Genomic DNA, 24,063 nt, shown 5'->3' with positions numbered 1-24,063 from the left:
TGGTAATCGATTGCCCCAGTATACAAAGATACAATTCAGGCATGCAGTTTTTTTCCACAACATAACTGAAAACAAGTAAATAACAAAGAAAATTAGACAGAAAATAATACAGAAGCAGCTCTTCATCCACAGACTTTGTCATCAGACCAATGACGTTGAGCTTCAATAACTATTCATTCATCGCTTTGGCTAAATTTCCAAGAAATGTCAGAAAGCCCCCATTTGTTTTGTGGCCTGGAAGCACCCCATTCACTGCTGTTATTGTGCTTTGTTTTGTTCCTACTGCCTTGGGAATAATTTTACTTTCACTGGACAAGATGTAAACACATTTTTGTATTGTATAGGGGGCGATCATGGCTCATGAGTTGGCAGTTCATCTTATAATCAGAAGGTTCGAGCCCCGGCTCCGACAGTCTCAGTCGTTGTGTCCTTGGGAAAGACATTTCACCCGTTGCCTACTGGTGGTAGTCGGAGGGCCCGGTGGCGCCAGTGTCCGGCAGCCTCGCCTCTGTCAGTGCGCCCCAGGGCAGCTGTGGCTACAATGTAGCTTGCCATCACCAGTGTGTGAATGGGTGGATGACTGAATGTAGTGTAAAGCGCTTTGGGGTCCTTAGGGACTAAGTAAAACGCTATACAAATACAGGCCATTTAACATATTGTAACAAACTGGCATAAAAATAACTAAATGCCCTTTTTCATGAACTTTTCCTGGCAATCTAAATGATACCGGCAGCAACATCGTCAAGATAAAGACAAAAGAACACATAATGTACAGTGCAAAATGCCACCAAAAACACATATTTACTTGTTAACACGACAAAGGAGAAATCCTACAACATCAAACTGCACAGAGGCAAAATATTTAGGTGCTGTTGGCTGCAGCTCTAATACTCACAGTCAGTGTGCAGCTGATCGATCGCCCTGTATGCTGAGCTAAGTGTACTAGGATGGCTAAAAATAGAATCTGCCATATGCATTACATCACTGATGGAGTGGGGTCTAAGCTGTCTGCCAGAGTATCCATCTCATATTGTGTCCCGAAACACTTAACCTCTGCGTTCCCCTGCTCCTCCACCTCCAGCTTTCCTCGTCACATCTTTTTTTTCCCTTCTTCCCCCTTCTCCCACCCCATCCGCTGCTCCACCCTTCATCCCATCTCCCCCTCCTCTTCTCTCGCCTCCCTTCTCCTTCACCACCCCCTACTCTCTAACAGCTACCGGTCTGATCTAGCTGGCTCCAGCATCAGCCTGCACCCTGGGTGTTTCCTCTTATGCCTTTGTTCAGAAAGAGCTTAAGAAAACAAAAGGGGAAAAGAAATATATAACGTTACCACTTCACTCTCATTTCCACCATAATTTTCTCACTTACCGTGGACCAGTTTTATTTCTCTAATCGCAATCATTCATACCTCCTCATCTCACAAACACCTCAGAAACACCTTTCTAGAATATGCAGAATTACATCAGAGTCTTTGCATGCTTCAGCCCCTCAATGTGCTGATACATATAGTGCAGCCAGTTGCAAGAAACAGGTGACACAAAAGTGGCTGAGAGGTGGGTTAGTGGGCCAGTGTGTGTTGCAAAGAAGAAGAAGCGATTGAGCATTTGCTGACATGACGCAGCTTTATCAAAATACTGAAAATGATTCCTCCTACTGTCACATTTTCAGAGTAGCACTCTTGCTTTTTAAAAAAAAAAATGAAACTATTTAAGTATTTTTGCAACTTAAAGCCTCTGTATGCAACTCACAAAATCACATATGCTCCCAACATATCTGATAATGATCAGCTATTTCAAGTGTGCTCAGTTGCTTAAGGTCTGAGGGAAAAGTAAAGTTCACAGGTGTTTTGGGTTGAATCTTTGGTTGGGACATACTTGCTGAGCCAGCTGTTAGCAAATAAACACCCACCCTCTTTGTTCTGTTTCACATCCAAACAGCCACAACGCTGCAGCTACTTTTGCTTACGTGAGGACAGACTGCAGTGCTGTAATTGGATGTATGTGATTGCACGAAACAGGAAGATGATATCAGGAGCGTGTATTTTGGGATCAACTGATATACTGTATTTCCAGAATAAACAATAGTGTGAGAGCCTGCAGGTCTCAAGCTTTCAGAGGCAGAGGTGATTCAGCAATAGGGGACAAACTCAAAAGCTGTCAACAAATTCACAGTGTCATTAGGGTCATTATTTAAAGTCTGGGGAATGTGGAAATCCAGGCTTGTTTATGCTGTCTCTTTGACTTTGTGAAGACCCCTCGTCCTTATATTCACACAAAAAGTGAATGAAAAATATCAATAGATATCAATACATAAACAATCTACTGATACTCTGTTGAAACTAACCACATTGTTGTTTTTGTTATTGCTGGATCTTTTTGTCACTGCTTATTCTATACTCACACAGCTACCAGCAATAATGCTAACTCCTCCATACAGAGGACTCAATAGTACCACCCACATGAAGCAGTTTTAGCTGCATTCCTAACAGGCCTCCTCTTTCTCCTATTTAGTCTTCAGTCAAAGAGCCTCAGTACTGCTGGAAACTGAAGCTGCTTTTGATCTCAACATGGCTACTTTTAAGAAGTCTCTTGAATTTGTTTCTTCAACATCTGGTGAGAGGAAATCTGGGGACCAGACAGAAAACTCTCTGCAAGCAATGGGACACACACACACACACACACACACACACACACACACACACACACACAGCTATAAAAACATTGTAACCAGCTGTTCAAGGTCAGCTCCCTAAGCTCACACACTCAATGGGTCTACTTTGCCCTACCACAAACCTCTGTGTGTCCCACAGTGCATTCATGATGTGGGTGTGATTCAGCCCTCATACTGACTTCTTCAGTTTTCTGCCATGGTTTGACCAGTAAAGACATTTGCTTTATGTTATTCTGCATAAACGGATGAAATGTCATACAGCAAAACATCAAGGAGGCTAAAATATAGGTCAAATTGTGTTCTATTCACAAATGTTGAGAAATTCTCTACTACAATCATTCACATCTGATTATGACAACCCCGCCATGAACAGTCTTTCCACGCTTACCTGCTTCTTCCAGATTAGCAATATTTCTAAGGTTCGGGATAATTGCAAGTCTAACTACAGTGATCACAAAGCCTGCAGAAACCTACACTGACCTTCTTAAGCTGTTTCATTCATTTCCGTCTAACAAGCCATTGATTAAGAAAACTGATTGATCTGGAGCAGTCCTCAGGGTGTGGCAATGGCTGGCTGTAAAGCCAATCAATTTGTGAAAAACTCTGGATAAGATATTGCTTGCTCCATTCATGCTACTCCTGCCAGCATATCTATCATATACTCTACTTTGGTGTCTCCCTTTGTAATTTAGACTTAATAAGACCAACTGCTGTGACATCATGCATTTAATAAAGTCTCAATTGGCCCTTTCTATCTAACGCAATAAATTATGACTAAACAGGTTGCTTGGACCTTCAACTTAATCTTCTAGTTGTAATTTAACTGGGGGCTCTTGTAATTTTTGCAAGGTACTTGCAGATTGCTTGGATATAAACAATATCTTGACTGCACAATTTTTAACTAGCAGAAAATTCTGCCTAATGAGGAAACTTGTTTACAACTTGCATTCCACAACAGGTGAATTCATTCAAAGAAAACTGAGATGGAAATGTGAGTCAAACATGTTCCCTCCTGTGCCTGTGAAGGATTTTCTGTGGGCTTCAAAAAGCTCTAGTCATAAAAATGAGCAGAGCTCAGGGAAGTCATTGATCAGAAACTTCATTCACCGCTGCTGTTGAACTTGGCTCTCGTCATGGAGCTATAGTGACCCCTACAGGTTATTGCGATGAGGGTTTGGTTGCTCAGCCAAAGTTTGTAAGGCAGGGGTTATGTGTGTATATTGGGGGGAGTGGGTTAAATGAGTGGGTCACTTCTTAACAAGATTGCAAACATTTGTGTTTATATCACGTACTCCTGTCTGACCATTTCCATGATCCATGGACCATGGAACCCTTTTTTTTTTTTTAATAATATGAGTTTTCATCATTTAAAGCTCAAGTTATTAAATCATGTTCAGGAAAATACTGCAATTAGACACACATTACAAACAAACTGCCAAGGCAGACTGATTACAATCTCCTGGTAACCCAAGAACAAAAGGCCTTTATATAGATATGTCTCAGTCTTTTCAGGAAATATGCCGTTTCCTTCCTAAGTTCATTATTTTATGACTCACTGAGGAAGTTGGGTGGCTCACATTTTCTATTTCGGTCCATTGAGTTAGCAAAACAGAGCTAACTCTGTTAGCTCTGCAATGAAACTGCAATGAACTGCAATGAAAGTTTGTAGATTTTACAAACTTTCATTGCAGTTTGTAAAAACTACAACAGCTTTAAAGGACTCACAAAAATGTGTACTGTACAACGTGGCAGTAGCAGAACCATTACTGCGAGTCTGCTATACGTGACAACAACAGGGAGACATCCTGCTCAACTCAACCTAGAAAACGTGTGCAAACATCATGCTGGAATGGCCTCAACAGTTTCGGTGTAAACACTTTTCTAAACGTCCAATGTTCACTCAACTCAACATACAAAGCTCTGCCAAGACAAGCTGTCAAATTCCAAAAATAGAACAGATGATATTGGGGACTTTGACAACTGTAGGCTCCCACTTTGTTTATCATTCACTGTGTCAACAGTCCTGATGGCAAACTGAATGACTCCACATAATCAGGTTAAAGGTGACTGGGGAGTTTAGCAAGTACATTTCTAATCATTGCATTTTAAATCAGCTTGCAGTCACAACACTTTGGCCTTAAATTTAAAAGGAGCTTGCGTGACAGAAAAACATATTTACAGAAATGACAGTAACTGCAGAATAAAACAGGCCCTTGACTTAACTTGCCACAGGAGAGTCTATGCACAGACGGTTTATATAATACCTTTAACTGTTAAAGCAGGTAATGAATGTAAGTTTTAGGCAAGAAAGTTTTTAGAACTCAGTTTTACAGTTGTCCATAAGAATATACTTTCAGGACGTATCACAATTATTATTCACAGTTTTTCAAAAAAAAAAAAAAAAAAAAACACACTCAGAATTAACTGCTTTTGGGACTTGCTCTTGGATGCATCCTCTTTTTCACAGCTACCAGGCAGGCAACTGTAGAAAATGATCTACTGTGACTTTTAGCTTTATGTGTAAAAATACAAGTTCAGATGCTTCTAAGGTCACCATAGCCCACTTTCAGAAAAGAATTATATGTAACTTTCAGAGGCTACAAAGGTTAGACTCTCTGAACACAACATATGGTTAAACAACCACTAGAATTAATCCATTTGCATTGCTACATATTAACAAATAAACAGGCACACATGCAGCTAGAAGATCAAAAACACAGATATGTAATGTCTTTTAAACATATGCAAATGCAAAGTTAGTAGTACTTCTGCAGTGTAATGCAAACGAGCAGTAAGCTGTCTAGAGTGCAGTTTACTTTATCTGCACAAAAAGTCATCAGTGATGAAGATAATCAGGCTACAATATACAGCGGCGTGAAAAAGTGTTTGCCCCCTTCTTGATTGACGTATTTGTCACACTTACACGTTTCAGATCATCAAACTAATTTTAATGTTAGACAAAGATAACCTGGGTAAATACTAAATGCAGTTTTTAAATGATGATTTCATTGATTAAGAGAGAAAAGTTATCCAAACTTAACCTGTCTCGTTAAGTTTAAATCATTAAATCATGAATTAACTGTGACTAAGTTCAACTTCAGTAAAAACACTCTGGCCTGATTACTGGCAGACCTGTTGAATCAAGTCCCAAACCCCTTAAATCAGGGGTGTCAAACTGAAATACACAGTGGGCCAAATTCAAAACTGGAACAAAGTCACGGGCTAACGTTAATACTTATTGAAAAAAAAATCTTCCTCCAGATATAAGAATGAATCTTTTCTTATGGACTCAAATAAGTTTTGCTGGAAAGCTGAATATGGAACAAGCAAAGCTTAATACTAAACAATATATATATTAGCTGTATAATACCAGTAGGCCAGCTCTAATAGTAATTTGGTATGGCTTCGCGGGCCAAATGTAATTAGGCCAAATTTGGCCCGCGGGCCAGAGTTTGACACCTATGACTTATGGCAAAGTTACAGTCTCAATCTTATTCTATATTTTTTCTCAGTGTCTTCTTGAGGGACAGTATGTGTATATGTGTACGTGATATTTAATGAATGTTTAAGTGCAGGTTATTGTGCAGACTCAGCACTGAGCATCAAAGAGTTGATTTGTAGTGTGTCACATCAGTGTGGTGGCCGCTGTCCTGGCAGCCATTTTTGGAATTCCATAATATACTATGATTCATATCAGTATGATATGTGAACTGAACTTCAGGTAAGAAGTTATGACCTGCAGGCTATCTGGGTCAGATATAAACCAAGTTTAGGTGGAGTTTATTTTCGTTATGCTGACTTTTTACAGTCAGTTACAACAACTCGTACTGCGTACTAGCTAGCATGACGGAGTTTATATACAGCTGGGCAGGTGCTATGATTTTATTGATGTTGAACTTGTTTTATCTTATTCTATTTATAAGGTTAGTTATTAGTTTCCAACAGTCCCGTAAAAAAACGGAATCGTCTCGTATTCAGAGAAAATATTGCGCGTTTCGTTTTGAGGTGAAAAGGAACACAGTTTGAAAAAGACACAAAGCTGGATTTATTCTGTGTCTTTGCTGCACAGCTGCCTCTTCTCCTGTCATTCTCTCCCCTCCCTCTCCTGTTTCTACTTCAATCATGAAACTGATCAATGATCAGCTAATCGGCTTTTCTCTCTTGTTTGTTTATCGCCCACAGCAGCACGTTTAAACTTGATCAGCTGTTGTAAAAATTTATTTAATATTAATTTATAGTATCAGTTGATGTTTGCTGGAGCCACAGCTGTAAACCTGCTGGTCATGATATCGGTTTGGTTATCTGGTGAGAGGGAAACATGAAGATGAAACCAGGAGATGTCGTTACTGAATTATCAGAGCTGAACAGGTGATGGAGAAACAGGTTTACCTTTTAGGTGACATGAATGAGTTGAAGGGAAGTTATGAACTGTTTCTGAGAGACAAATAACACCAGGATCCTTTTTTATGTAGCTGACAGCTGGTAACTGTGCAGGGGCGGGTCTAGCAAAGTTTTGCCAGGGGGGCAGGTAGGGCATTAAAAGGGAAAGGGGGGCACAAAGAAATACTTTTCTTTCTTATGTCATTTAAAAACTTTGAATAAATAATTATCTGAATCTTACAACAAACGTTTTCATCTGATGTAAAAGGTATAGAAATCCATTATTGTACATAGTAATTTTTTTAGGGTCTCATCATAATTTCTTCAGAAGTAGCTAAGTACTGTATAGGATGCCAGTATTTTCCCACATTTTCTAGATACTGTACCAGTACTGTGTGTAAAATGCCATCAAAAAGTCAATTAAGTTTTATTCTTTCTCACCTGTCTTTCTGTCTCCTTTCACTTTTTAAAGGTTGCCATGTTAGAAAAAATATTTTGCTCTGCCATGCTGTTTATTGATGTGGTAAATGAATAGTTTATGAAAATATATCTAAATCTGTCATAAGTAATCAGTAATGGTCATGTCTCACCTCTAGTCTTCTCTGTCTTAATTTCAGGTTTTCACCTTGTGTTGTAGCTAGTTCAGGAGGTTAACTCGACCAAGCAGTCTACTTTCGGGTACTGTTTAGAATACCAGAATAGGGAGGATGGTATAGGTTTAAGTTTATTAGACTGATAAATATATACCAACAAGACAGTGTACATCACTGTTACAACGACGTTTGTTTGCATTCAAAGGATTTATGGTTTTTCCTATAATACCTGGTGGGCCGGTCTCTAGTCAAAATGCCCGGGCCGATTTTTTGCCCAGTCCAGCCCTGATTATACATAAATGGAAAAAACTTGGAACAGTGATGAAGCTTCCGAGGAATGACCGGCCGACCAAAATTACTCCAAGAGCACATCGACAACTTATCCAGGAGGTCAAAAAAGAACCCAGAACAACATCAAGCTTCTACATGTCTCGCTTAAAGTCAGAGTTCATGATTCATCAATAAGAAAGAGACTGGGCAACAATTGCAGCCATGGGAGAGTTCAAGACAAAAAACACTGCTGACCAAAAGAGATACAAAGGCTCGTCTTACATTTGCCAAAAACATCTTGATCATCCACATTTTTGGGGGAAAATATTCTGTGAACTGTCGAGACAAAAGCTGAACTTTTTGGAAGGTTTGAGTCACGTTGCATCTAGCATAAGAATAACATAGCATTTATATAACACATCCTACTAACAGTAAAATATAGTAGGTGGTAGAGTGGGAATGTTTTGCTGCCTCGGGACCTGGAAGACTTGTTGTGGTAAATCTAACCATGAATTCTGCTGTCTACCAAAACATCCTGAAGGAGAATTTCCGACTATCTGTTCATGAGCTCAAGCTGAACACTTGGGTTCTGCAGCAGGACAATGATCCCAAACAGACTTGCAAGTCCACCTCTGAAAGGCTTAAGAAAAAAAAAGACGAGTTCAGAGTGCCTTACTCAAACTTCTGACCTGAATCCAATTGAGATGCTGTGGCATGATCTTAAAAAGCCGGTTGATGCTCAAAAATTTTGCAAAGAAAATGCAGGAAAGAAAATAGACTGACGTCATTCATTTAAACAGGGCTGATTTTCATACTGTGGTGGCAGAAGGGAGATTTAGCCTGAGTGTTTCAGCGAACTGAGCCAGGGATAGAGAGTCCAATTATCACAAGTGGTTTATGTCTGAGAATCACTCACTCTTCTTTATCTGCAGTAGTGTGCTCGAACACAAACCCTAAGGAACAACATGTCAGCAGAAGTGTTGCATATCTGCTTAACCTGTGGGTTATTGTACAGGTGAGCTGAGCCTGTGTGCATTCTCATTACCTTGTGTTTAATTTGCTATTGTGGTAAAAATAAATGTTGTCTCCTGTGTGTACTCTGTACTCTTTCTTCAGGGTAATCCACAGCCTGCAGACTGTTTTGCTACATCTACATATACTGTCATTGTTTAAACTAATGAGTCACACCAGTTACACCCAGCCACCTTTAGAGGGTTAGAAAGAAGAGACAGAGACAGAGTGAAACAGCCTTTTGCTGGTAATGTCACAGCTCCAAGCAAAGGCTACCTGCTGCCAGAATGATAAAGGGGACAAAGAATAGAAGAAGGGACACTACTCAGTATTTTGTCATGTAAAAGCGGTGAAAGAAGGGAAAATCAGAGAAACAGAAAAAACAGATGAACATAAGGAAATGAAGGTAAGAGAAAGTCAGGCAGTTGGCTATTACTGTACAGTGTTGGCTCATTTTTCAGTAACAGGTAAGAGACATGGACACAATGAATAGTGAGCGTGTAGAAGAAAAATGCTGCTGACTTTAACAATAGATGGAACAAATTAAGATAAGAGGAGCTAGGGAAACAAAGGCACGAGGTGTTCGAGTAGAGTATCTCCCAAAAGGCCTTCCTTACCCCTCCACTGTTCTGTTACACACACACACACACACACACACACACACACACACCGTGGCTCCTGCAACATGAGCATTTCCTGGAACCCATACACAAACGGTGACACAGGCCTCAGCTACTGACACTTATACCCTTAAATACCTTGTGTGCCATTTGCTCAACTCTGAGACAGTAATGCATTTAATAGGGACATGCTGTGTTTTAGCCTGCTATTGACTTTTTAATAACTGCATGAAACAATAACACCCTAAGATTTAGATAGAAACTGTACAAAATTTGAGACATTTGTCTGAGAGGGACAGGCTGGTAACCATTATGTTTTCTTGCTATTTTCCTTCTTTTGTGTTCTGATTTATAAACTCTTGTGGGTTTAAACACATAATAGGACAAGCTAGGCATGTACTCTGACGTCAACCAGAGAATCAGACCCTAAAAGACATTCAAAACCCCCCAATGTCTACTGATTCATGACGGGAACAGATACATTTCCTCAGGAAAAACAGAGTCTCAGAAAGACTCATGCTGATCTTATCTTCTGTACAAAACTACGTCTTTGACCACACATTTCATACGTCTCCCCTCCCTGAACACCTGAGAAACTGCATGCATTCGTTCAAACCCTACCCCACTCCTTCACCACATGCACATACACAGTGACGAGCGACAGGAACTTTTAGGAATCTTGTCAGCAAGCACACAACTTCTGTATTCTCCTCAGAGATGGGAAATGACAGCAGTGGTTGTTGTGCAAGAGGAAAAAGAGTTGGCGTAGTGTTTATGTGTGTGTGACTTTGTGCATGTGGATACAAGGGCAGACTTCTGAATGCTGGATTTGGTCCCAGAGCTAACAGGAAATCCTTTATAACCAGAAGTAAGAGTCACCTAAACACCTCCCATGTACTGGAATAAAGCAATGGCAACACAGGGGTAAACACTTTACTGAATGTGTGTGGGAATGTCTGTCTGAGACGTGGCGGTGGGCTGTTTAATCCCAAAGGAAGAGTAATTTAATAGTATTTTTTATATATATATAATTTTTTTCCCGCATACAGAAACTGGATGTGTTCAAGCATGCCCACATTTCCATTCCATTGTGTTTTTGACAAGTAAATATATACATCCAATATAAGAATTTATATTATTATATTAAACAAAACTCTAATTTTTCATTTTAACTAACTATTTAAGAAGTACAGCATTGGTCCCCGTGTTCAGATGCTCATAAATAAGTGGACAACACCAAACAATCATTATGCTTTCATAACAGTGAGTATAAGAATTATTTTTAATATTTGGATTAAAACATTTGCAGTCAATCACTGCCTCAAGTCTAGAACCCATGGATATCATCACCTATTGTGTTTCCTCTCTTGAGATGTTCAGCCACCTTCAGTTGCGGTTTGTTTTTGGATCTTCAGTTATGTATTTATATTTATGTATTTAACTGGACAATAGGTTCTTATTTTATTGCTGACACTGTCGATTCTAAGATCTGCTTAGAAAGAATATACAATTGATCAGGAATAACCATGGAAACACATATCGTTAGCTTCATAGCATAATTGCCTAAGTCATTTGACTAAGTCAATGACTTAGGCAATTATGCTATGAAGCTAACGATATATTTTCACATTCTATTGCACAGAATGTACTTCATAATTATATTATATTATATTCATTTAATTTTATTTTTGAAAGTCATTATCTATCATACTATCAGGATAAGACAACCTCCTAAACAAGTCTAACCATACGGTAACAGGTCTTTCTCCATTTCTTCCCCAACCCTATGATAATCTTTTCAAAATAAAATAAAGGAGCATATTCCAAAGCAAACAAAACCCTGAAAATTTCAATTTTCCTATTTAATGCCATTTAGTTTTCTTTTTCATTTTTCCATCTCTAAGCATCTAAGCAATATCTGTCAATGTAAAACAAAATAATTGTGCATATACGACCAGTACTTATGTAGCACACTGTTAAATTTACACTCAGACAAAAACAGATAGACAGGCCGACACACCTACAGCGGATGTGACAAATTTTTATTTTCTTCTCAGTCGGAGTCCTGACGCAGTGGCCTTGACAGTGGCCACTGCCTGTAGGTGTCTTATTACTGGCCCAGATCAGTTCCAACCTGTCTGACTATAAAACACCTTCAGCAAGATTTTGTGTCTGCAGTACTGCTGGATGAGTCCTCTTACTAAACCTATATATCTAAACGTATACAGTCTGAGCTTTATACATTTGAAAAAAAAATCCCAGAAGATTAAGAAACACATATTAGAACACACATTACTCAAGATGTGCTGCAATAGTTTGTAGAAATCTGATTGACATTTTCTTCTCCTTTAAGATGGTAAACATCACATCACACAATCTGGATATAATATCATAGTAAAGTTAAAAGTTTGTGCAATCTTCTCTTTCATCTCAGTCCTGTTTGCTTCATCATCTGCCTCTCTTGCTTGTACCAGCACTGCTGTCTTAGTTTTCATGGTGATTTAGCAATTAAATGTCCTACCTCTGGTGCCCTTGGGTCTTTGGCATTTTCTAACTAAATACTAAAGAGGTAAAAAGCACGACAGCAAAAATACTGAGACAGTAATGCAATTAAACTACACAAACTGAACCAGAAGGCTCCACTTTCTCATTTAAAAATGTATTTTTGTTATTTGGCGTCATTAAACCTAATAACCTCAGTTGTGCAAGGCAGTGCCCCTCAGGTAAGACAACACAGTACTTCCTGAATCTAGCTATATACTCACACAGACAGGTCCAGAAGTCTTATAAATACAATGCAAATAAAATTTTATATAGTATATCATTGTCATATTATTAACACGCAAGCAGCTAATTACTATAATTTGTCTAAATTCTGGCTTTATTTGATAGTGTTACGCTCCCTCTAGTGGTCACTGTTGGGTGACATAAGTTCAAATTCAGTCTTAGATAATGGTGAAATGCAGCGAGTGTGCAATTAAGCATTTTTCTCTCAGTAAAGTCTAAAAAATATATCGTTGTGACTGTAAAATAAATTAATGCATTGACTATTAATGGTGGCTAGCACTGTTGCCTCACACATCAAGAAGGTCCAGAGTTCCACTCCACCATCTGGCCACCATCCGTGGCCTTTCTGTGTGGGGTTTGCATGTTCTCCCACAGTCCAAAGACATCAAAGTAGTGAGGTTAGGTTAACTGGTAATTCTAAATTGTCCATAGATGTGAATGTGTATCGTTATATGTGCTAGCCCTGCGTCAGATTGGCAACCTGTCCAGGGTGTACCTGCCTCTCGCCCTATGAAAGCTCAGATATTCTCTAGCGCCCCCCTGAGAAGGATAAGGTTAAGCGAAGAGAATGGATGATGGATGGATGGATAGATGGATGGTTCTTTTGTAAATTGTTTTCTTGATTTAAAAGATTTAAATATGTTTAAGAAACTATCCTGCTTGCTCATGCTAGGTTGTTTGTATAGTTACAGTAAAAGGAATAAAGAGTATATTTTTACATGTTTAACTAGACAAGCACATCTAAACAACCAACAGAGTTTCAGCCCCCAAAAATCTGTAAAGTAGAAAAATTAAACCCAATTAAAAATGATTGCTGCTAGCATTCATAAAGGAAACCGATCCAGTATTAAATATTTGTGAGGGAGAAAAGAATGGGACACTTAAACGAAACTAACCACTAACTGGTTCAGATAAGGGCTGATCATTCCTGCACGTTAAGTTGGAGTAAGCTTTGCCAATATTGCTCATATGCTCATATCCCCCTAAACTCAGGAATGAGGAATGTACATGAGGTGCCTTTCCTCCCTACTGTGTGCTTCAAATCCCTCCAAAACATTTATTTTGGAGAAGGGTTACAACTTTGATCTCACGTTTGCAACATACTATCTTTATTCTTCTTCTCTGGCCATTCTTTGGTATGATACCTTACTCACTTAATGATTACAAGCCACCGTGGCCCAGATGCAGCAAAACAGACTTTCTTCTTACAGCCCTTTAACTGTTTAGAAGTAATTAGGAGCTCCTTTATGGCCTCCCAGACTATTACACGCATCATTCTTATTGTGATCTTTGTTGTTTCAACTCTTGGGAGGGTAGCAATAGTTTTATATTTACTTGATTAGTACACAGTCTTTCTGACGGTATGTTGTAGGAGGTCGAAATCTTCAGAAATGGTTCTGCAAATCTTTTTAGTCTCAAGATAATCAATTAACATTTTTTCTGAAGTGCTTTCAAATCAAACCCATGATTAATTTTCTTGATTGTGTTATGAAGTTCAGACTGTCCAGAACATTCCAAAGATTTCCAAAGTCTAATATTTTTGACACATTTGGTTTACTTAGCTTTCTTTATCTTATTTTGTATCTTGTATCATAAAATAATAAAAAAGGTCAGTTGATATTTTAACTGATATTTATGTAGATATACAGAATATCTCAAAGGAGTCACAGACTTTTCTTCTGCAGCTGCTTTCTTCTACCGTGGCTGCTTATTTATTCATGTGATCAGTTGCATTTGAAACACATGGTTTAGTTGTTACAGTTTATTACACAATAAAGTTGAGAGAATTTTCACGGAGAATGTACAATTTATCTTTTAAATTAATACATACTTACTGAAGTGTACCTGTAATATTAAAAGAGGTAGATACCAAACAGGTTTTTATTTCTATTCTGGGCTTAAACTGTATATTTAAGTCAAGTATCAAGTCTTTATTTGGTCGCCCATGTTAGCTATCTGTCCAGTTTATACTGACTTGTCAGAGAAGCACTGAGAAGCACGAGTAAATCTGAATCTAATTACAACAGAGTATTTCATTTAATGAATGTGTTTCTTAGATTCATTCTCAGTGTGTACAGGAAAATTTCAGAAGTATGCTAAAAACCTTTGCCAAACAAGTAAAGAACACATTTAAAATCATGACTTTAAACAATGAAAATGATTACTTGCAAATCTTAAAAGATCAGCACAAGATTCTTTTGATACGCAGAGGATTAGAGAACAGTGGAATGGCCTTAAAATTGCCTGTGATAAGGAAAGCTAGATCCACCCAGTGCAACTGATTGGTCAGCAGATGGTAGTTTTATAAGCACTGGTCTGCTGCTAACTGCTACCTTGAAAAGCCAGGGTTGCCTCGCTAACCCCAAATCCTGCTTCGTCACTCAACTTACAGACTGTTTAAGAGAGGTGAAGTATTATGTAAGTTCTCTTCAGTGTACGGTAGCAGATGCAGAGAGAAATTCATCAAACTGGCAGCTCTAATTTTCTCCACAGAGAGGGCAAACTCAGTGAATGATTACAGCCAACACAGATGGCATACCCTACCTGCCAGAGGTGGTTGGAGTTGGATATGATCCTTCAAATCAGTGGTGATGTGTGAGCTACAACCCACAAATATGGGAGACATTTGTGTTACTAATAACATTTGGCATCTATTCTGATATATATAAAAAGAAGAAAAACAGCACTGTCACTGTATCAGTGATAGCCACAGCTTGACCAGGAAAAGCTGACTATGAGCTTGCAAGAACAAAGCATCTCTCTCTTTCTTTAAATGACACGTTTGCAGAAGGATTAGATGAATGCAATTAACATTCTTGATTGACAGGTAGCATTTTTAACAAAAACAAACAGAAAAACATTCACTCTTTGTGAATATGCAACATTTTCAAGACATTAAGTGGTAAATATTCTGACAGAACAGTTATAAAAAAGGACCCTCCTGGCAAATTGTTGAGGTAATTGATTTATGTCCAAATACATGTGTCATCCAGTTTGTGGATAATTATTTAAAAATAAAAGAAAGAAAGAAAGAAATCAGACTGTCTAAAGAAATCTGCTCCAAGTGATTTATATAAGAAAAATAGTTTTTTCAGCAAGCCACTTGACATACAAGCTAAACTGAATAAGTGAAGACAAGATGTGACTTGATCTAATTCAATTCAGCACATCCCACCCATCATTATCTCCGAAATACTTCCAGCACTAACAAAAGACCGCTTAAAGGCTACATTTTAACATCAGAACCTACAATCAGATAGGCCTTCAGCAAGCTTTTCACAGCTGGCTTTGACTAAAAGGCTAGAAAAATGCAAACATTTCGAATCCCTAGACCAAAGTTAGACACACGCACTATCGAGGAAGAAGGCATTATTATACAGTAACGTACAAACTAGGAAAGAGAACAGGGTGGAATTTTCCATCCAAAACCCTTTTAGGTTCAGGGGCTCTGCCTGGGCCATAAACGGGTCTACTCCGAGGTGGCTAGCCCCCAGGGACCTCTTTAGAAATGACTTGTGTTTGTCAACCAAAGAGAGGGGGACCAGTGGAAAATTACCAGTCCCGCACTCAGTCACGCAAGCACACATGCACACACACAAACACACACACTTGATCAGGACCACCTGTAGCCACATATCTACCTCGCTCAATGGTTATGTGACAGCTTGCGTTTTTAATGGGTGAGGGTGCGGGGGGCATGGTTGCGTTGTCAGGACGCACCAACCCGCAAACTACGCAAACGATGACACTGGATGATGTTCGCATCCATGCACATTTCCAAGAAAATATCCGCGACATGTCTAGCGTGCGACGTGTGACTGTGGGTGTGTGAGTGAGTGCACAGTGAGCAGCTTTAAAATGCTCTAAGCGAATGAATCCACGTATGAGTGCTGTGTTAATGTTTGCAACCCACATATATCTAATATGCTGGTCTACTGGAGCACAGAGAAATGGATGCCTCAACAACAATTCCCAGAGGTGCCCTGTCATGTACATTTGCACCTGATGCAAAGAGATGAGAATACCAAAGAAACTAATGCTGCATTCAGAGTTTAAAAGCAGAACAAGATCCAAACTAATGCTTTACCTGAGTTCCAAGGCAGCTCACCATCATGTGAGTGAGCAGTTTGGCAGCAAACATGGGGAAACGGGAGCACAGCACATGGGATATTATGGCCAATGCAAAGCCTGTAGACAGAGAAGTCAGCATTAATGATACTTAATTAAGTGATTTATTTGAATCCATTTATACAAGTGGGGATGTACATATGGAAACTCCACAAGGAGGGTAAAAAGATGAGAACTCAAGGGGAGAGTGTGTTGTACCTGAGATACAGATAAATCCTGAGGCAAAGAAGGCTTCATTGTAGGATGCAAGCTTTGCAAACTCAGCATGGGCTGCATAGATAGACAAGTGCGTGCATGCACACTCAACATAATTCCCACTTTCTTCCACAACCCTGCAGTATTGACCATTTGATGACCAGCTAAAGGGAAGACAAAAAGAGACAATAAGAGACGAGACACTACAACAGAATATAACAAAATACGAGCAAAGCAAATACAAAGGGCAATGAGTCTAACCATGCCCATGATTGTGTGCTTTTGTTCTCTGACATTTTGGCTTCTTTGAGTTTGTTTTATTATTATCTACAGTAACCTTTACTTTGCAAAGAATGTGTGAGACAAACCAGAGCATAACCATGTTTGTGTTAGATTCACTGTTACTGTGATTCTGACTCTCTCTCTCTCTCCATATTTTGCTCTCTCTTGGTATCACTTGCATAATAAATTTAGCTTCCTGGGGTACGTCCTCCAAGTAGCTGCTCTGTCCAAACCAAACCTGCCAAAAACACTGTGTTCCTGCCAAGTCCAATTTCAATCCCCAGGAATGTCCTCAACAAAGTAACTCAATGTGGGATGATTCAGCGTGCAGGAGACTGAATGTGTAGATATAAAGGAGAAAGATACGGCATCAGCCACAGAGAGGCCTTATTGAGAGGACAAACTAGGAACTCTGCCCTTTATTTAGCAAACTATTACCCAAAATAAGTATAAGGAAGACAAACAGAGGCCTTCTTTAGATGCTAATCAAGCCATGTGTAGTCTTAAATAAGGAAAGCAGTACACTGGTTGAGCTAAATTACGTCGAGTAAAAAATAAATTAGTAGGCAGACACTAGAACTAGAAAAAACCTCAGCAACTGATATTATCAGGTAACAAAAATAAATGGAAATATTTGTATATAAATAAAAATATACATCTTATATTTTTGTATATAATGTGCACGTTCTATTTTTAGTCTATCTGAGAAACAGTTAAGCTTGAATCTCATTTAATGTGTTTTTGTTACCTTCCAGTGGTCTGGTTCCAGAGAAGGCACTGAGACTGGCCTGGTTTAACCTGCTGACCGGGGCTGTGGATACGATACACCACCTCGTTGCCATCTTCCAGAGGTCGTGACCCTCTGCCCTGGAGACTGGCTGAGAATACCTACGTATAACCAGATACAACAGAAGACGGTTCAGTTGCAGAGCAGCCACCAGATTAATGGCTGCTTTATATCAGAGCCATACTGCCACCTGCTGTTTAAAAAAAGAAAAGGAGATTTTGACATTTTAACAATTGCTCATGATTTTTCAATGAAGTCAGTGTCCCAGCACCTACTTTCCCATTGAGAGCAGTAGCTGCATCACTGGTGCGAAACCAATGTTCATTTCTAAACTCGGTCAGCTGCATCCTGTTGAGGTTGCCGCAGTCCGCAGTTAAAACTGCTGGTACTGGCAGCAGAGTATTTGGGAGCTGGAAGAAGTCTGCATTACGGCCCCTGAACTTGTATCCATTAATTTCTGTGGGGTACCACTGGAAGGCAGAGATGTTCATATACGGACAAGTTTCCAGGACTGTAACCTTTCTGGAGAAAAATTTTACAAAGAAGAAATTGTAAATCCAAGCACGATTTAACATTAATTTGTGAGGTAATATTCATCTGTATTACAATAAGGTGTACCATGCAACTCTTCACTCATTTAGAACATTTAGGACACTCACATCTCACACTGACTATGTTTAAGGAGGGAGAATGCAAATCGCTCCGCCACCTCAGCAAGGTGGCTGACACCTCGAGTGTCGACTCGACTGGGATTGGCCAAGGCACACAACAGGTTATAGGTCAAATTCCGGCTGTTGTTCTGTAAAGGAGCTCTTTCTGCCTCTGCAAGCACCTGGCTCAGAAGACAGAAAGGATGAGAAAGACTGAGGAGCTCTGAGTAAACTTTAGTGCTGTTATTCACACATCCAAAGCACTCACCTGAGTTACTTTCTTTAGTTTGACCTTCAGGGTCATGCGCATTGTGTGTGCTCAGAATGCATTTTTCTCTGTAGTCCCTACTTCTTATTTACTCTTTCTAAACATGTCCCTGTATATTCTGTTTATTCTTTTGTGCAGCTGGTTAAGAAGATGCAATAAATAGATTCTAATTTCAACTTCATGATAGCAGCAATCTTATTAAGTGAGAACTAATGAATGACAGACTGGTCCACAGAGCTATCAAAGTAGCTCATGGGAGGCGATGTATGGTCTTTAACTAAGCTGACAGACACAAACAACTACACTGACTCACAGTCACATGCAATCACATAGATTATCCAATATTTTATACACTTATGCAGTAATTAAAAAAAACTTTTTTCTTGGTATAAAAACCAGATGATTGGGCTTACCTTCCCCAGACCTTCAAACACAGCGATCATCTGCTCATTATTGAGAGGTGGACTGACTTTATCTATTAGTCCCTGCAGCACCAGGTCCAATGTAGGAGTTTCAAGGGGTTGATGCAACTGGTCCAGTAAGACCCAGACAGCTTCACTTGCTGCATTTGACACCAGAGTCACATTAGCCAGGCCAAACTGGGAGTGTACTGTGGCACCTCCTGTTGGATTGTATAGTTCCACTTGGAAGCGCTTAGGTGTGGGTAAGGATGAGGCACGGTCAGGTGTTAGGTAAATCTCCAGTGATGTGTTACGTTTGCCCACATCAAAAGTCAGCTGGCCCTCCTGCTTAGGGAAGTCCATCCCTGCTTCAGCAGGCCAGATTATAAATGGACCCACCACCTCTTCTCTGGAAAGCTCCTAGAAGAAGAAAAAGAAATAAAAACATGCTAAACTCTGCTGGACTTAATTAAAGGAGCAAGTGAAGAATGGAGTTATATAACCACCATCATATTTAAAGAAATGTATAAAAGGTGACACAACATATAAAGTTTTCAGCTGAAAAGAATGAACAAATCATACATTAAACTTGTAAAGGCACAACTTCCATTTGGTATACAATGGTCTAAATGCAAATAAAGCCCAGTGAAGTTGCCCAAGTCATGATAATTAGGCTGAAAACAACCAAAATGTGAACCAAATGGGGACTGGGCTTTTATTATTCAGCAAACCTGGTGTCTCACAAAATGCTTTGAGAGATGAAAGCGGATGACCCAGCCGTGTGAGGTTTTTGATTTTTTTTAGAGTGCACTCAACAATCTTTCATCTTCACTTTCAAAAAGTACAAACACCAGTAGATACTTTACGCCTTGGGGCTATGTGCAGATATCTTTAATCATAATCCCTCATAGAGAAGGAGGGCGATGATGAGATTAAAGAGGTGAGGAGAGGGGGAAAACTTTGGTCTCTGTCTGTGTACTTCATCAATAAACCATTACGTGTATTAAAATATATAAAAAGCATTCATGACAGACAAAATAAGAGGCAACAAAACAAAATGTATTTTTGTAGTTGGAAAAAAAAAGCTTAGATAAAAGCTCATAATAACAAACCCTTGCAGAAGACTGAAAAAAATTAATATAATAAGTCTTGGTGCTTAATTGCTCAAAATGGCTTAAATAATAAAAAATAGATCTGTACACTATGAGATGTCTATTAAAGCCAAGGTCTTAAAGTCAGCTTAACTGGTCCAGAAATAAACAGTTAAACATTTTTCTGGAGTTACGATTTCATTTCAGTAGGTAAATAGTGTAAAACATATTTGCTTATATAGGAAATATCTGTTACACAGAGTGGTGATAGCATGACACGTTCAAGGTAACAGTGAATGAGCAACAACTGGACTTAAATACATAAATAGCCCTTTTTGAACTAGAAGTCATAGTCATACATTTCATTCACACCCAAATGCATTGGGGACAATCGAAGGTTCAGTATCTTGCCCTTTGACGTGTGGACTGATAGCATTGGGGACTGAAGCACTGATTAGTACGCATAGCCACAGCTGCCCAACATAAATGATTCCATGTTGGTTAAAGACCAAACCAATCAGCTGCATATACACTGCAAAAACTCAAAATCTTATCAAGTATATTTGTCTTGTTTCTACTCAAAATTTCTCATCACACTTAAAATACGAGAAATCAGCTACAGAGTAACATTTCAGTGAGATATAGGAACTTGTGAAAAAGTCTTGAAAACATATTGTTTTATTTTTTGTACCTTTTAACATTTCACAAAGTAAACTTGTTTTGTATTATGAAGACATGTTTTTGTTGGCTGGTTAGAGTTGCATGGATCGCAGATTTATCCGTTTTTTGTGAATATAAGCTGCTGACTGGTGAGCAGAATTTTCAGCTTGGTACGTTAGTGTTCATCAGTTAATCATCAAACATATTTAGTGCTTATAACAAATATATTATGCTAAATAAAGACAGATTTTTCCACAATGTATATGATAGTAAGAGTTAGTAAACCTCTATTAAAGTCTCCCTCTGCAGTCTGTTGTTTCTTAGATTCAGCATTGAAACTGAATTTAAAACAAAACATAGATGACATTCTGTCGCCTCGGCAACCACCAAGATCTCACTGCCTACAGACATTCAGTAACTCTCATTGGATAATGTTAATAAATATCTTTCACTAAATATGAACGTTTTCTACCTGTCCTTGTTTAAATTATGAAAGAAGTTATTATGCCTGAGAATCTCTAGAATGTCGAATACTTTCCACTAAACAGTTGTCTTCTACTTTGGTTAGTTTTTTTAACAACCATTTAAAAAACATATTTTTCTTTAGTTTTATTTTTTACTGCAATTCCTGTAGAGTACCTTTTATAGTGTTAATTCAGTATGTGCTACAAAATAAAAGCCTTTCCTTTACATTAGGTTTGTGGGCATTTTATTTTGAATTGTTCTAATCATGGCACTTCAAAGGAACAGCGCATCACAGGAACAGCCTGTGATGTCACTGTTCACATTCTACTGAAAAACCTATAAATAGGGGAGACATTCAACCAACTTCAGTGGATCTCGGATGGCAGAAACACAAAACAACCTGGTTGTTAAAACAAAGACAAGGCAGACGCAGAGAAACGCAGACGCAAACGCTGACGCATCTACAATGGCAGAAGCAAAAAAAGCCGCACAACCAAATACTGAAAAGCCTCCTGTGGCACAACCACCAAAGGAAACGGTTGTGAAACCAAAGAAACAACAAAAGCAAAAACAGAAAAGAGTGGCTGAAGAACCAAGAAGACCAATTACTCGGGCATATGACCGGGCTCTTCTTGAAGCTCAAAACAGCACGGGTTATGGAGCAAACCCGAAAAATGAAGAAGTGCAAAAAAACACTGAAGCCACTCCTGAAAAAGAAAAGGCTGAATCCCTCCCCATTTCAAATGCAAAGGAGGACATGGAGAGAGAGGGAAATGGGAAGAACCACAGCAGACCAAACCCTGTGCCTAATGGGGGGACTTGGCAATATCAGCCCAATCCCACATCTAGACCCCCGTTTAATCCCTGGCACGAGATTGCTGCTCTCAGACACCAACTGGAAGCCTCCCAATACCATCAGAACAACCTTTACTGTAAAATGGTAGGTGCAAACAAGAGGGCCTCTTATCACCAGCTTGAGGTGAACAAACTTCGTGAAGAAATTCACGAGAACAAGCGAAATTATGAGGAAACGATTAAAGACCTCATAGAGCAGCTGGAAGAGGCTTCTAGTAATAAGCCCAATGACATCAGTGAGACAGACACTCTCACAAATGACAATGAAGCTATTGTCATATTGGATGAGGTGATTGCTACCCTGCAGGACCAAATCAGCCACCCTACCACAGAGCAGTGTGTGGAGTCTGCCACTCCAACCACAGAGGCTTCACACACTGACTCTGTAGGACTGAAGTCCTCTAAGGAGGCTGAATTTGAGCTCAAATGTAGGATTCAGCAGGAGCAGATTGAGATGCTCCAGAAACAGCTCCTAGCAGCTCAAAATCAGCTTGAAGAGCAGGCTGTTAAACATAGGCAGGAGCAGGAGACACTCAACCTGGAAATCAGTGACCTGAAATCCCAGCTCTGCCCCAACAAGGCCCTTCATGATTTGAAGAAAGAATCTCCTGAGCGAGAGCTGAAAGAGGCCAAAGATTGCTCACTTAAAATCCCACAGCAGCACAAAGAACAAAAGTCCACTGCTGCAAATGAAATGCATAAATGTGAGCCTCTGAAAGAAAACGAGACTGGAGAACAGGAGAAGATGGAAAAAGAGGACTCACTGCCATCCACTGCAATGTCTCTGCAGGAGCCTCAGAAAGAAAAAGACACCACAGAACAACAGAAGATCGAAAAAGAAGAGTCAGCTGCATTTTCTGTACAGGGATCTTTGCAAAGTCTACGAGACAAACAGAAAATGCTCAATGTCAAGGTGGCTGAACTCGAGAATGAAGTTAAGAGCCTGCCAGAGATTCCGCCAAGTAAGAAGAAGAAGAACAAGAAGAAGCGGAACTGTGTGCGTCCCCAATTTCACATAATTGGTGTCAACATCAAGTCCTAAAAATCATATTTATATACAACTAAATTGTCAGTGAACATTTGAACCCCTCTCGGTCGAGACAGAAGGCCACCCCTTCCTGAGCCCGGTTCTGTCAGAGGTTTCTTCCCATTAAGAGGGAGTTTTTCCTCTCCACTGTCGCAAAGTGCTTGCTCATAGGGGATTTGGGGGCTTTTTTTTTAACACCAACCACTGGTAAGTTCACTGACATCAAATTTAAGACTCAGCAAATATGGAAATGGATCATTCGTCATCAAGTGAGGAATCATCCATTTAAAACATGTTTGCTGAGTCATATTTAGTTGTATATAAATATGATTTCTGTCACACTCAGGCCAATCACAGACTAATTTGGACAATTGGTAAAAAATAAATAAATTGAAAAAATTGAAAAAAAGTAGTTGTGTCATTGTTTCGTGTAGATTTCAAATAACATGCCATTTTATGTCAACGTATTTCTGTTACATTTGTAGTGCTCGTGGTTTTATATTCTTATGATCCTGTTTGTTTGATGAGTATATCCTTCTTCCTTACTTCACATATTTACTGCTGCTTGGCTAGCTTTAGTCATGCTAGCATCAGCACGGGTAGAAACAGATACACATCAGAGACATCACATGTAGCTTGTGTTTATGTTCAGAGTGACATCTGATTTAAAAGCAGGCAGCAAAGCACTGAGCAGCATATCAGTCAGCACAGAAAACAAATGCCATAAATGTCATCAATTAGGCTGGAATAAGTTGTTGTTTGTCTTCTATTGTAAGTGCTTTACATTTCAGCATGACATCCTGTATGTGTCCTAGGCAGTAGGGCTGGGCAATATTATACCGTTCACGGTAATACCGGTATAATGTTAGGCAACGATAGGAAAATTAAATATCGCGATAGAATATGAGTAAAACACGCATGCG

At 39.3% G+C, this 24,063-nt stretch overlaps 1 protein-coding gene across 3 annotated transcripts in view; it reads right to left on the bottom strand.

Annotated features, from left to right (window-relative positions):
• Positions 1 to 24,063, bottom strand: part of adgrv1 (adhesion G protein-coupled receptor V1) — a 119,802-nt gene that overhangs the window by 34,941 nt on the left and 60,798 nt on the right. For all 3 annotated transcript variants that reach the window (XM_085367220.1, XM_085367222.1, XM_085367221.1), the window contains 6 exons: positions 19,055 to 19,462; positions 18,383 to 18,555; positions 17,999 to 18,245; positions 17,685 to 17,824; positions 16,658 to 16,818; positions 16,419 to 16,519 (listed from right to left, as the gene is read on the bottom strand). In XM_085367220.1, the coding sequence (XP_085223346.1) occupies positions 16,419 to 16,519; positions 16,658 to 16,818; positions 17,685 to 17,824; positions 17,999 to 18,245; positions 18,383 to 18,555; positions 19,055 to 19,462 (1,230 nt within the window). The remainder of the gene's footprint in view (positions 1 to 16,418; positions 16,520 to 16,657; positions 16,819 to 17,684; positions 17,825 to 17,998; positions 18,246 to 18,382; positions 18,556 to 19,054; positions 19,463 to 24,063) is intronic.

Source organism: Diplotaxodon limnothrissa, linkage group LG12, assembly GCF_057381915.1.
Source record: "Diplotaxodon limnothrissa isolate DT_005_m linkage group LG12, D_limnothrissa_male_GT1.1, whole genome shotgun sequence".
Taxonomy (NCBI): Eukaryota; Metazoa; Chordata; class Actinopteri; order Cichliformes; family Cichlidae; genus Diplotaxodon; species Diplotaxodon limnothrissa.
This window is presented reverse-complemented; position numbering and strand designations above follow the sequence as displayed.